The 15,277-nt window shown below is 46.9% G+C and overlaps 1 protein-coding gene across 1 annotated transcript; it reads right to left on the bottom strand.

Annotated features, from left to right (window-relative positions):
- Positions 1–5,363: 5,363 nt before the first annotated feature.
- LOC119961565 (gamma-crystallin S-1-like) lies at positions 5,364–7,015 on the bottom strand. Its single transcript, XM_038788896.1, has 3 exons — positions 6,933–7,015; positions 6,596–6,838; positions 5,364–5,714 (listed from the first exon to the last, which is right to left on the bottom strand). The coding sequence occupies exons 1-3, from the start codon at positions 6,939–6,941 to the stop codon at positions 5,439–5,441; spliced, it is 528 nt and encodes a 175-aa protein (XP_038644824.1). The 5' UTR covers positions 6,942–7,015; the 3' UTR covers positions 5,364–5,438.
- Positions 7,016–15,277: the final 8,262 nt, after the last annotated feature.

Here is a 15,277-nt window from a genome sequence, read left to right as displayed (position 1 = left end):
TGCAACATGATTTTATTTAACATCTAACTATTTTACATGATCAACTATGGGTTGACACTAAGTTGACTTGACTGGAGACCTGAGGCTAGCCTAACCAGACTAACTGACTACCATATGGTGTTTTCACTGGCTATGCTCACGAGTTCGGACTGTCTCAGAGGCTGGAGGCCGAGAGAGCGGGAAAACTGGTGCCCTCTGGCTTTATAGTGGTCGTATCCTGTCTGGTGATTGGCTGCTGTGTTCTGTGTGCTTACTGGTCATCCTGTGTGTCAATCACTGCCTGTCTGCACTCCATTATATACATAGATGTATATTATTACAGGAGTTACCCTTATTTAATTGTAATACTGCTACATCTGATTGCATCTTCTCCCTCTCAAACTGCAGGGTTTGCCTCATTACACATCACCAAATCCAAAATTACCTGTTCCCCTGTGGGCTCTACCACAAGCTGCTCCAAAAAAAATCTCTTAAACATTCCACAAATTCTTTTTCTTGGGATCCACAACCAAGTTAATTTTCCCTGTCCACCTGCATATTGAAGTCCCCCATGATTATTGTAATGTAGCCTTTTTTACAGCTTTCTCTATCTCTTGATTTATTTTCTGCCCCACATCCTGGCTACTGCTAGTCAGACTGTACATAACTCCCATCAGGGTCTTTTTATCTTTGCGATTCCTTAACTCTATTCATCGCAGGCGGTGAATTGCTGAGGCCCCAGAGTATCGGGTGTCAGGCCCGCTAATAATATGCCTACTGTATTTCCTGCCCGCGTAGCAAGCGCCACATTTATGCCATTTTTGGGGTGCCGGAGCATCCTGATTTAACCAGCGTCTACCACGAATTTGGTGTCCAAAGCTATTCTCCGCCCAATTGCATTTCACGATTTTGGCGTTGGCAAAGGGAGAATCTAGCCCATTGTTCAGGAACATTGCAAACCCCTTGCAAACTGATTATTGATGTTGTCAATGATAATAAGGAAGAGGTGGCAGCTAAATAGAACATAGAACAGTACAGCACAGAACAGGCCCTTCGGCCCTCAATGTTGTGCCGAGCCATGATCACCCTACTCAAACCCACATCCACCTTATCACTAGTATCAATGTTAAAGTAAAGAACTCTGCAATTATTGTTATAGTTACTCAATAAACCTTTTGTTACTACTGGACGAGTTTGAGTCTTCTTCATCGAGATTCAGAAGACCTCATCATTAACCAAGGTTTGAGTTGCACATATTACACTCCAAAGTATATCAAGATAATACAGGAGTGTAATAAATGATCCATCGCCTTGCAAATTTATATGTGCCAGGAATACAAGGGATACTTGAGGGAATTCCGCTATCCGGCTGCCCACTCAAAATGGCCGCTTAGAATGGATCAATAGGACCCATGTGCATCTACTGGTGGGCGTGAAGCCTGATTCCACCACCAGCAGAAGGGCGAGACCATAGCTGTCGGTTCACCGCCCGACTCAAACCTCAATTTCGGTCAGATGCCCAATTCTCCGCCAGAGTTTGATTCTTGGTTGAGTTTAATGGATTGAAGCAGGGACTCACCAATTAGCTGGAGAACCAGTGGAGCCCCACATTGCCTTTTTTAGAGAAGGTCCGCCAATTAAGTGGCTCTCAGTTTTAGTCTTCTTACGTAAAGAAGGACAAACCTGCCATAAAGCGAGGCAGTGGAGATTCTCTGCACGGATTCCTGGGTAGGTGGGATTGTCCTATGAGGAGAGATTGAGGAGACTGGGTCTGTATTCTCCAAGGCTCAAAAGAATGAGAGGCGATTTCATAAAACTTACAAAATTCTTTGGGGGATTGCCAGGGTAGATGGAGGATGGATGTTTGCTCTGGCTGGGGTAGGAAGGTGGGGTATCTATAACCAGCGGAGATAATTCCAGAATAAGGGGTAGAACATTTAGAATTGAGATTAAGATGATTTCCTTCACTCAGAGGGTGATGTGTCTCTGGAATTCACTACCCTCTGAGGGCTGTGAAGTCTCATCATTGACTATGTTCAAGACAGAGATTGATAATGTCTAGATATTAAAGATATCAGAGGTATGGGGAAAGTGCAGGAAAATACCGATGATATAGAAGATCAACCATGGACTAGAATCTAGTCACTAGATGAATGGCGGAGCAGAGTTGAGGGGTTGAATAGCCAACCTCCTCTGATTTCCTTTGTAACCTCATGGCAGGTCAAGGATCACATTGTCTGTGGTTATCAAGGTGACTAGAATTATGAATTTTAATGCATCATGCTCCTGTAATGGAGCTCCTGGAAATGCTATCAACATCTCAGAGTTTACATTATGAGGCTCTCTATGCAAATTCATCTCCTTTTGGCATACCAGAGATAAGCAGGTAGAGTGAGAACAAGGATTTTTAAGGATTTGGGATTTTTCCATAATGCAGGGTGCCATTGAGTGTATGCACATATCTCTGTGTGCATCTGATCTTAACTCTGTCAAATACTGGGGTCGGTGTAGCTCAGTTGGCTGGACAGTTGGATTGTGATGCAGAGTGAGGCCAACAGCACGGGTGCAATTCCCGTACCCTCTGAGGTTATCCATGAAGCCCCGCCTTCTCAGCCTTGCCCCTTGCCTGAGGTGTGGTGATTCTCAGGTTAAATCCCCACCAATCTGCTCTCCCCCTCAAAGGGGAAAGGGGCTTCTGGGACATACCCTACTTGAACCAAAACGCTTCCACTCACTCATAGGCAGTTACTATTTGACCATAGGGAATGAACCATGCAGGTTAATGCTCAATATCCTGGCACTAATCCCAATGTCATTAATTCCACCAAAGTCCTCAGTGCCAGCCACGTTATCAGGAGCAGGATTAGTCTATTTGGCCCACCCAGCCTGTGCCACTATTCAATAATCTCATGGCTCCAAAAGCAATAATATGTATCAAATTGATACAATGCTTCACTGTGCTGGACTGTGTTCACCGACTCAGCTTTTTTACAGACACACCTGCAGATTTAAACTCAAATGCAGTTGAGCCATTTTCGATGCACAATTATCCGTGAGAACAGGGAAATAGATTTAAATGAGAGATTTGTTTTTTTTTAAATAAATTTAGAGTACCCAATTATTTTTTCCAATTAAGGGGCAATTTAGCATGGCCAATCCACCTATCCTGCACATCTTTGGGGGGTTGTGGGGGTGAAACCCACGCAAACACGGGGAGAACATGCAAACTCCACACAGACAGTGACCCAGGGCCGGGATTCGAACCCGGGTCCTCAGCGCCGTAGGCAGCAATGCTAACCACTGTGCCACCATGCTGCCCTAAGTGAGAGAATTTTAAGGTGAATTAGAAACAGATGCAAACAGCATATGCCAATCTCAGAAAAAGTTTTTAACACTTTTTTGATTCTCCTTTATTATCTTCACCTGCACTCAGAGGGCCTGAAATTTGGCACAAATTAAGAGGTCAAAGAAAAGCTGGTGGAAAATGCGATAAGTATATTAGTGGAAGGAGCTTCATTCTCTATCTAACCTGTGCTATCGTCAATCTATAAACACTTAGGTAATGTAGTGAAGTAAGAAGATTGTCCAGTCACATCACACCTGAATGAGCTCGTAAAATATGAGCACTGCATGTTGAAGTCGGAATCCTGGGTTAAAGACGGAATTGGGTGTACAAGTGGCTGACTCGTGATCCCGTTTGTATTTCAAACTTATTTCTAAAGTGAACGAATCACGTTGGGTTTATGACATACCAGCATGTTGTTGTCCACATTCAGAACCAATTCAGTCTTGGCAGTTAACATTTTGTAACAACCATATTGCAATTGTTGAAAAAGTAATTCAGAGAGATATAAAATATAAATGTACATTGTTTGTACGTATCAGTGAAATGGACACCCTGCAACCTATCTCGCAGACATGTGTGAAGAAAGACTCAGCAAGTATTCTGGCAATGTTTTTGTTTATGTGTAGGAAGCCAAGAAAATAAATATTTTTATGTAATGAGGATGGATAATGACAGAAGTGTAGAAGAGTGGAAGTAACCACATGAATGCCATCATTTAAAGACACTGACAGCCCATCACCTGGAGTGGAAGTTTGAAATCATTAACATCCTAGTCACTTCACTTCCACTTTTTGGGTTCCAATTGAGGTTATAAGGAAGCATCATGCTTATTGCCTTTATTCCCCCTTTCCTTTATTTTGCCATTGATATTTTGATCCACAGATGATTAATCGACATGCATCTTTAAGGCAAGCAGCCTGTGTCTTTAGTTCAGTAGAATGCAGACGTTTAAGGAGAGATCACTTGCTGGTTTAAACTGGAGCTGCAGACATTTGGGCACCAGTGAGAGATGGGGGTTAGGGTTTGGTTTGATTGCTTTGCTGGTGGCCAATGAATTGATCCAAAGGGCTGTGCTCTGCATGGTTACAGGTGGTGATTAGATATTATCCCACTGGTATGCATTTCAGAGTCCCAGCCTCAAATGTTCAGTTTTGATTTTGTCAGAAAAGAGAAAAGATCCAGCTAGTTATCTCCAAAATGCTGCATTATGCACTATCTCTCTGTCCAGAAAGCCTGTGTGCGTGTTTGAGAAGGTAGGTGGCGGTGGTGCAAGGAGGGGGGGGGGGGGGGGGGGGGGGGGTGTTAGTATTGCTAAAACTACAGAGGCAAGTTAAAGTGGGAATTCAGGAACTTGATAATAGTTAACCAGTTGTATTTTCTGCCTCAGCTCCTCGTCACTAACAAGGAGAAGCTATTTTTAAGTGCTCCCTCACAACCTACTCCAGTTAACAAACAAACATGGCAGGGTACAGACCTGCTCCTCACTTTTGTGATGCCGACCAGGCCAAGCTTCTCAACGCTGTGAATGAGAGGCTTGACATCCAGTTCTCCCGAGGAGGTTGGAGTACCAGCCGCAGGGTCACCAGTGCTGCCTGGCACTGAACTGTTAGTTCAGCAGCAGGACAAGGAGAACCTCCATCCAATGTCACCCTCCACTGAGCTGCGAGGATAAGTTACCACCTATTTCCTGGCATCAGGTCCACATGCTACCTCTCAAATTCCCAAACCCACTCCTCATCACTTCTATCTGTCCCAACAGATCACTATATCTCACAATAAAATGCCTGAGTTACCCAGAGAAATTAGATAATCTCCTGTTGACTGCACAAACTTTAGTAAGATCAGCAGAGGATTGGCACCGACCCAGTTTTTCTGGCAGGATCAGTCCACACATTTGCTGCTTCTCTATTTTTTCATTTTACTGATAATCACAAACCTGAGATCACTGTGGTGAGATATTGTGCAGGTGCCCACCGGATAAGTCACACTGCTTTGAGCAGTTTCTGTCAAGAATTCAAAATAAGTGATTTAAATAAGATGACAGAGTAATAGAGAGTATTTATTATGTTGACAACTAATTCAATAAATTAAGATCATATTTTACAATGAAAAACTAGAAATCTCTCATGCGTCTGAAAGATCCGATAGTTGAGTTGTAGCCGCCCCAGTCACTGTATCTCTTGTATTCACCGGGTCGCATGAAGTACTGTCGGCCTCTGTAGTTGGGATGTTCATAGAAGGTCCAGTAACCGTCCATCACATGGGAGGAGTGGATGTCACGGTAACGGAAACGATCGTAGACAGATGGACAGTCATCCATGAATTCCATCATCTGTCCTCCAAAGTCAGGCCTCTCGTAAATCCTCATTTTGTAGTTTCCACCTCGGTACTGTAAGACAAATCAGATTATATTAATGATTAAATAATAAATATACATTTGTTATATGCAGTAAAAGAGAAACATTGTGAAGGAAGGAATATAATGGAGCCCAGATGATGAGATCAACAATGAGAACAAAGCTGAGATAATTTATGAACATCGATTCAATAGGTTATCTTTTAGACTTGTTACCAACAAGCAGCTCCTATCTAATTTTAAACAGTTAATCAGTGATGTGTGTGTAAGAGTGCACAGGGCTGATATTAGTTCGTGCACACAGACAGAGGTTTATCAATATCAGTAATAATCTGTATATATTTCTGTTTCCTATTGTGATCAGCTTGTTTCTGTTTCTCTGTATGGGAACAACTTTCTCTTTCCTCAAAAGTATTAAACATTTACAATAAGGTGAATGGAGTGAGTATGCACATGTCTGTCACCATATTTCCAATCATGTCTCAGTCTATCTGTAGATGATTTAATTACTTTCAGCAATGTCAATGCATCAATGTGGATTTCAGTTCTAAATATTTAATGAATCGACAATAAATGTATCTAATTACACCAGATTTTGCAATAGAGTGTCGACATGACACCCAGACGTAGCCCCAGCTTGCACAACCAATACATTAAGGTCCATCTCGCACAACTTAACAGCGTCTGAAAAATTACAAAATTAACTTCAGGCAGTGACCGAAAGACATGCCAGTGGATTGGTAAATCAGGCTGGATGTTTGACAGGGAGACAATTAACTACCTGTTAACCACCACAGGCCAAAGTTAAAATCAGACCTGTGAAAACAGCTGATGGCTCTTCAAATGTTCAGCACACTGATCATTATCTAAGGCTTAGCTTGGATACAAAATAAAAATCACCAAAAGCAACTTACATATGGGTAGGAGCGACATGACCTGATGTTGTCATTGAATCCCATCCAGCGCTGGTAGTCAGGATATTCTCCCCTGCTCATAACGTACTGGTATCCCATGTAATTGGGTTTCTCATACATCACCCACCAGTCACTGTCAACACGGACGGAGTTACAGCGGCTGAAGTAAGAGGACAGGTCAGCACAGTCACTGCTGCACTCATAGTGCCGACCCTGGAAGTTCCTGTCCTCGTAAAAGATAATCTGTGGAAAAAGTCACAGGTTTTTAAATTAATAACTTGTCAAATTAGGCTACGAAGAATTCCAATTCAATATATAAATTCTGATTTATCCTTGCCTTCCCCATTTTGAGCTCAGAGTTTCAGCTGAGTAACTGACTATGTTTCACCACTTCACACAGCTTGGCATTTATATGTTGGACAGAATTGCCTCCCTGGACTGTACTTTTGTTATTTTAATGATTGCAATAGTTTCAACTCAGCACAAAAACAGCAAAACACATGACACATAAACTAAAGAGAACCATTTTAACGCACCTGAGTATCACTGAATGTGTTTTGCCTCTGTCGCATTTTAATTGTTGTATAAAGATGGCAACAATGCATTGGAATCATTGTGTTTCCGATACTGTACAGCATTTTCACTGACATTCCTGAAGAGCTGGCATTACACATTCAACCAGGTATGTTTCCAAAAGTTCAGCATAAGTGTTGAAGCTGACATTTTCAGAACAATGTGCTTTTTTTACAGCACTCTACATAATGGCTGATGCGTAATTGCCTGTGTGCTTTGCTTCCAGATTGTACTTCAAAGGCTATAGAACTTTTAGCAATACATGTAATTGTATGGCGAATAGATTTACATTAGATACAGATTTATTGCCACGTGTACCGTGGCACAGTGAAAAGTGCATAGAAAGGAGGTCATTGATGATTCAGTTGAAGATGGTTGGGGCTAGGGCACTACCTTGAGGAACTACTGCACTGATGTCCTGGAGCTGAGATGATTGACCTCCAACCACCACAACCAACTTCATTTGTGCATACAGAGTATCGTGCTGCAACTGTAGTGAAGAGATTTAGAAATATCAACTCAGTCCATAAGGGGGGCATTCAGGAATCTGGTAACAGCGATAAAGAAGCTGTTTCTGAATCTATTGGTGCATGATATTATGGTTGCAGTGCTGAGGGGTGTAGTTTCTTACAGAGCATATTCAGCAATATTGTGGGGTGTTGTTTGTTACAGTCCAGACTCATTTTCACATTTTGACAAGTTCAGTTTACCTCAAGCCACATTAGAACAATAAACAAAACAATAGAAAGTCAGGTGGTAGTGTGATCGAAGGCATTTTTAGAAAGTTTGTTCTAAAGTGGGAAGCGAGGAGCTGGATTCTTAACCAAACAATAATCAGTGAAGGAGGAAAGAGGCTCTGGGTGACTGAAACAGAACATAATTTTGACATAATGGTAAATTCCGTTCCCAGATGTGACATCCTCCAGCTCAGAAACAGCAATGTGACCGAGAGTTATTGAATCACAAAATGGAGATCATGGTTCATCCCACTCCACCTGCTGTGTTCTTTGAATGAGTTATCCAATTAGGCACAATCCTCTGCATTTTTCCAGAAATTCCAACTTTTTCCTTTTCATCTATAAGTCAATAAAAGAAATCCAGTGATTAAAAAGAAGATAAGAGACAATATTAAAATAAAGAAATTATGTACAAAACTAGAATCAAAGCAATGATACAGGTGACTGGGAAAGATACAAGGAAAAGCAAAGGTGACAAAGCAGATGAGTTACAAAATAAATAATTATGACAAATAATTTGCAAAGGTTAGCAAGTTCAAAATTAAAATGTTTTACAATTATTTTAGGGGAAAAGATATTGTTCAAGAGCACAGTGAACCCTTGCAACCTGATTATTGATGTTGTCAATGATAATAAGGAAGAGGTGGCAGCTAAATATTGATGCTTTTACAGAAGAGGAAGAGGTCACCATGTGCCAGATATACCAAGGAAATAATATTGAACCATTGACAAGGACTCACTCAAATTAACTGGAGCAAAATAATAGGAATGAAGAAAATGATGATACTAAAACCTGACAAATCCTCAGGGCTAGGATTTAAAAGAAGTAGGCAAGGCCATTGCAATTAGGGATGGGCAACAAATGCTGAACTTGCTGGTGGCACCCGACAGGACCAGAAGATTCCAGTGGCGAGAACGCCTGGAAAATCCACCCCACTCTGCCCGATAAGTTCTCTGTGTAATTCCCTGCTGAAGGTTACCATTCAATCTGCTTCCACCGCCCTTTCAGTTGTTGAAATGCATGAGAAAACAACATATCATCATATTTTGTTTCTTACAGAATGAGACTCAGCCAATGCACCAAAAGAATGAAGGTTTATCACTTCAATTCCATCAGAAGTCCAGAGTTGATCAGCTTCATGCAGTTAGAAACTCTGAATGTGCAGTACCAAGGATGTGGTAAGATGTATATGTAAAGCTCTGTGACTTTCCCAATCTCACTAGCATTGTTCAGTGCCTTTCTAGGCAACTGCACCATTGAAGTACTGATTTGTGATGGATATAGGTAGTCAGGCCTGATTTGGGGCAGGGAGCAACAGAGAATAGATCAGCCGTTTATGATTTAATGGATATAAGAGCAAGAAACAACTGTTCTGTTCAGACCCATTGCCTGTGTATCTTGGAGAGATTGCAGAAGTAGCTAGTGTGAGGTTAGGGAATAACTATACAGGAGCCAGCAGCAGGAAGGTTTCATGCAACAAGTTCAAGAACAATCAGAAACATTACATGATTGGGAGCCAGGCAGTAGTTTAGAGGGAGAGAGAAGAAAATGTCAGATAACCAGGCATTCAGCCTCAGCTAATGGAGCATGAGTATTCCTCCAAGCCCAACAAGGAAAGCTAAGATTTCACTACAATGTTCGTATTTGCTAAATGGCGAATATGTGTTTTCTGAGACCCTCCTTACTATGTCTCCCTGGGCCCTTTATTGCATTGTATTATGTTGATGAATTGACAGCCTATGCAGGGGTCCCCAAACTGTTGGCTGTGATACTACAATCAATTGGATTCGGGAGTTCCTCCTCCTCTGAGACGGCAGTGCTGAATGTGAAGCAGAGACACTGGTGGGGCAATGCTGGGGTCAGCTTGAGTCTCCATGGTGTGCTCATGCACATTTTCTTTTCATGCTGTAGTTCCGAAAGTGTGGCCTCAGAGAATAAGCACCAAGGCCCCAGCAGAGTTTGCAACGTAATTGTGGGGAAAACCACTGTTCCCCCACTTTTGCCTCTCACTCCTTCTCACAACTCTTTTCCCCCTCGTGGCTCACCTGTGGCCTGATCAAAACTTCAACATCGTAATTGGCCCTCACTATATTTTTCGGGAATACTTTCAGATAGTAGGTATAAAAAAGAATTTACAATTACTCTGTTTCCTGTCACTCAGTCAACATTATATCAATGTAGGGGCGGCACGTGGCACAGTGGTTAGCATTGCTGCCTACGGCGCTGAGGACCTGGGTTTGAATCCTGGCCCTGGGTCACTGTCCATGTGGAGTTTGCACATTCTCCCCGTGTCTGTGTGGGTTTCACCCACACAACACAAAGATGTGCAGGTTAGGTGGATTGGCCATTCTACATTGCCCCTTAATTGGAAACAAATATAATTGGGTACTCTAAATTTAAAGAAAACAAAACATTATATCAATAATTATATCACTTTCCCAATAATTCCATCAGTTTCAATTTTACTGGCAGTTTAACATGTGGCAGTTTATCAATCACCCGTTGAAAGTTCTTCTGGACAACATCAACCACATTACTCTCAGCAATCATCTCCGTTACTTCAGAGGACAAAAGGTGGGCGGCATGGTAGCACACTGGTGTGGGCAGCATGGTAGCGCATTGGTTAGCACTGTTGCTTCACAGCTGCTGGGTCACAGGTTCGATTCCCGGCTTGGGTCACTTTCTGTGCGGAGCTTGCACGTTCTCCCGGCGTCTGCGTTGGTTTCCTCCGGATGCTCCGGTTTCCTCCCATAGTCCAAAGAGGTGCAGGTTAGGTGGATTGGCCATGATAAATTGCCCTTAGTGTCCAATAGGTGGGGTTACTGGATTACAGGGATGGGGTGGAGGTGTGGGCTTAAGTGGGGCACTCTTTCCAAGGGCGAGTACAGACTCGATGGGCCTACTAGCCTCATTCTGCACTGTAGATTCTATAATTCTATGCTGGTACAAGATAGATAAACACGATTTTCCTTCAACAAATTTTGGGTGTCTTTCCTTAATGAATCCATATTTCTCCAAGTCATTGTAATGTTTGTTCCAGATTATTGTTTCTAAAAGTTTGCGTACTATTTTGTTTTATAAATTTAGAGTGCCCAATTGTTTTTTTTCCCAATTAAGGGGCAATTTAGCGTGGCCAATCCACCTAACCTGCACATCTTTGGGTTGTGGGGGTGGAACCCACACAGACACAGGGAGCATGTGCAAACTCCACATGGGCAGTGATTCGAACCTGGGTCCTCAGCGCCGTAGTCCCAGTGCTAACCAGTGTGCCACGTGCCGCCCTCAGTTTGCACACTATTGAGAGTAAACTGACTAGCTTATAGTTGTGAGCTTTAAACCTTTATTTGTTGCGGAATTCTTCAGACTCCTGACACCATTCCCATATCTAAGGAAGATTGGAAGAATATGGCCAGCACCATTGCGATTTCCACCATTATTTTCCTCAACATCCTGTACAGTGGCCAGGATTCTCTATTTGGGTGAGTATGAGCTGGATTCTCCATTGCACTGGCAGCGCACCCACACCCGGGGATTTCACGATGGCATGGGGCTGCCGACAATGCAAAATCCCATTGACCAGAAAACTGGTGTGGCAGCATGCAGACTCCCACCCCATGTTCTCTCGCCGGAGGTGTATTGGAACTGATTTGTACTCCTACTGGGAAACCATTCTCACAACATCAGCAGGCCCAACCCAGTATTCTCCAGGCCCTCCGCGCCACACCCTCCGCCATACCCACCTGCCGGCGGGGCATCAGGTGGCCCACCCAAGGGCAACGGCCATTGAAACCCCTACGGGGGCACCAGATGGGTGCCGCAGAACATACCATTAGCATGGGAAGTGTCAGCTGACGGCTCCCGTGGCTGCAGGGACGGGCGTCAGGGACAGAGGGATGGGCGTCAGGGACAGAGGCCCCCATGGTTCGAGGCACCAACGGGCCGGGGTGTGGGGATGGTGGGGGGGGGGGGGGGGGTACATACAGGGCAGAGTCCGCGGTGCCAACTGGGGCACCATGTAGCCCGTTGGAACGGGTTGGACACACCATTCCACCATGCAACATGTCAACCATTCACCCCCTGCAGACAATGGATATTGGAATGGTGGCCTTCCTGCTAGTCGCCGCAACCTTGGGGGATGCCCTGCGGCTGTACGAGCTGGAGCTGCTTGAGGAGGGGGAAGCTGCAGCAGCGGAACGTGCAGCAGTCAGGTGTGCCACAGGGGGACAGGAGGCAGCTGGTAAGGATGCAGAGCTGGCTGCTCGGCAAGCCAATGAACATAAGAACATAAGAACTAGGAGCAGGAGTAGGCCATCTGGCCTCTCAAGCCTGCTCTGCCATTCAATGAGATCATGGCTGATCTTGACCTTTTGAGGACTCAGCTTCACTTTCCTGCCCGAACACCATAACCCTTTATTCCTTTATTCTTCAAAAAACTATCTATCTTTATCTTGAAAATGAGGAGGAGAAGGTGCAAAGGAAGCGCCACATGAGGCCTCGTGTGTACCAACAGGGCCTGTCGTTCGAGGACCTGTTGGACCAGGAATGCTGTCGAAGAATCTGGTTGAGCAGGGGCAGTGGGACATATCTGCCAGATCATGGCGCACCTGGCGCCATGGGGTCATAGTGATAATTGCCCTGAACGTTTATGCCATGGGGTCCTACCAGGTGCCAAGTAGGTGCACAGGTGAATCCACACCATCAGGGAGGCTTTACATGCCCAGTCAACACAATACATCCATTCCAATGTGGACCGAGCCAACCAGGATGCCTGAGCAGTTGGGTTTGCTGCCGTCGCTGGCATGCCCCGGATCCAGGAGTGATCGATGGGATGTATGTCCCCCTACGGGCACTTTCAGATAACAGGTCGCTTTATACAAAACGGGTTTCACTCAATGAACATGCAGCTGACCTGCCCAATACTCGGACAGTGTGCACAATGCCTTCTTCCTTGCACACTAGATGATCCAGGCCTCTTCTAGGTGCCCCCCGCCCCCCCCACCCCCAGGCTGGGGGGCTGGCTCCCGGGTAACAGGGATTATTCGCTGCGCTCGTGGCTGATGATGCCTATCCGGAGGCCCGCTGCAACAATGGCTATGCAGCGACCAGGGGCGTGATCTTCTTAATCTCATAGGTGATAAAGAAGTTTTGATGTCCTTGTTGATTGTCAGATTAGAATGTAGTTGTTGTTCAACTTTCTTTGAAATTGTCTGATGTAAGTCAAGATGAGGAAAAATCATGGGCGAGATTCTCCGGACTCACGACGGGTCGGAGAATAGCGGGCGTCGGAAATTTTTACGGCGACGCTGTTCCGACGCCCTCCCGCTATTCTCCGAACCCCGCAAATTGTCGGAGTCGCGTTTCCCGACAAACGCCTCCTTCCCGCCCCTGACACGACCAGAATCGCCACTGAGAGCCCCCCCGCTATTCACCGGCCCGGATGGGCCGAAGTCCCGACGTCATGGCGCCCTGTTTGGACGTCGTGAAACACACCTGCTTTTTAAATTCGTCAACCAGTCGGCCTGGCTGACAACTGCTTGGAGGAGGTCAGGGCACCACTCTGCGCACCGCTCAGCGCACCGTTCAGCGCACCGCTCGAGTCTGGCCACAACGGGGAAGGCATCCCTGGGAACGGGAGGGGGTCCAGAGCGGGGGCAGTGGGGGGGAGACGGGGGAGGCAGTGGGGGAGACGGAGGGGGCAGTGGGGGAGACGGAGGGGGCAGTGGGGGAGACGGAGGTGGCAGTGGGGGAGACGGAGGGGGCAGTGGGGGAGACGGAGGTGGCAGTGGGGGAGACGGAGGGGGGCAGTGGGGGAGACGGAGGGGGCAGTGGGGGAGACGGAGGGGGCAGTGGGGGAGACGGAGGGGGCAGTGGGGGAGACGGAGGGGCAGTGGGGGAGACGGAGGGGGCAGTGGGGGAGACGGAGGGGGCAGTGGGGGAGACGGAGGGGGCAGTGGGGGAGACGGAGGTGGCAGTGGGGGAGACGGAGGGGGCAGTGGGGGGCGATGGAGGGGGGGGGGTTAGGTAGAGAGTGAGCCGTCCAACCCCGTAATAAAATGTCTGCCACCATGCCATGGTGTGCAGGTGACGAGGACACGGCCGCTGGTTCCCCTGTGGCTTCCGGCCACAGGCCACTGACGCACCCGTGAGGAGGCCATAGTTTACTGGCCGTTGGATGCAGAAAGTGACCAGGGGTTAGGCTGACCGCGTGTCAGCAGCGCGACCAGGCCACCGGGACACACTGGTATCCCATGGCTGGCGGCTGCCGAGGTGTCGACTAACGTCCGTCTAACATGTCCCGTTCTCTGCCCCCCACCACCCTTCTGTAGGTTAGCACGATGCATGGGAACAGAACGGCTATGTTCTGCGCAGTGGTTGGGGCAGCTCTACTGGATTTGGAGATGCAGCAGCATCCACACCCACAACCCGCAGTGGCTGCAGGGCCAGCTGCAGCAGCAGAGGGAAGGGCCGAGGAGTTGCCAGTCGTCGAGCAGCATGGGGGGGGGGGGGGGGGGGGGGGGGGGGGGGAGGAGGAGGAGGGGGAGGGGGAGGAGGAAGAGGAAGAGGAGAGAGTGAGGGTGCAGCCACGGCGTCAGAGGCGACGACCAAAGCCGAGGGTGTACCGTGTCCGGGTCTCTTTCCTAACAATGCCGGACATCACCTGCAGGAGAAGACTCCGGCTGAGTAGGCAGACGGTGATACATATCTGCGAACTCCTGTCGCACCTCGCCCCACGTGGAACGGGGGGAGGACACGCGATCCCGGTAGCCATCAAGGTGACGGTCGCTCTGAACTTCTATGCTACCGGCTCCTTCCAGTCTCCGAGCGGGGACGTCTCTGGGATCTCCCAGTCATCGGTGCACAGGTGCATCCGGGATGTGACCGACGCCCTCTACGCCATCGCCGACCGCTACATCATCTTTCCCGAGGAACGAGCAAGTCAAGACTCACGAGTCCGTGGATTTGCCAGTGTGGCCGGGATACCGAGGGTTCAGGGGTCAATCGACTGTGTTCACGTCCCCATGCGCCCGCCTGCTGTGGACAGGGACGTGTTCACAAACAGGAGGGGGACATACTCCATTAATGTCCAGGTGGTATGCGACCCCCACATGAGGTTCATGAACGTCTCTGCAAGGTTCCCAGGGAGTGTGCATGACTCCTACATACTAGCGCAGTCGTTCATCCCTGCGATGTTTGAGGGACGTCCCCCCCGGCTGAGGGGCTGGTTGCTAGGTGACAGGGGTTATCCGCTGAGGTCTTGGCTGATGACGCCTATACGGAGGCCTCAGACCAATGCGGAAACACGATACAACGAGGCCCATGCAGCAACCAGGGGTGTGGTGGAGCGCTGCCTTGGCCTCCTGAAGATGAGAT

Source organism: Scyliorhinus canicula, chromosome 2 (genome assembly GCF_902713615.1).
Source record: "Scyliorhinus canicula chromosome 2, sScyCan1.1, whole genome shotgun sequence".
Classification (NCBI taxonomy): domain Eukaryota; kingdom Metazoa; phylum Chordata; class Chondrichthyes; order Carcharhiniformes; family Scyliorhinidae; genus Scyliorhinus; species Scyliorhinus canicula.
The sequence above is the reverse complement of the archived record's forward strand: the minus strand, read 5'-3'. Positions and strand labels throughout refer to the sequence as shown.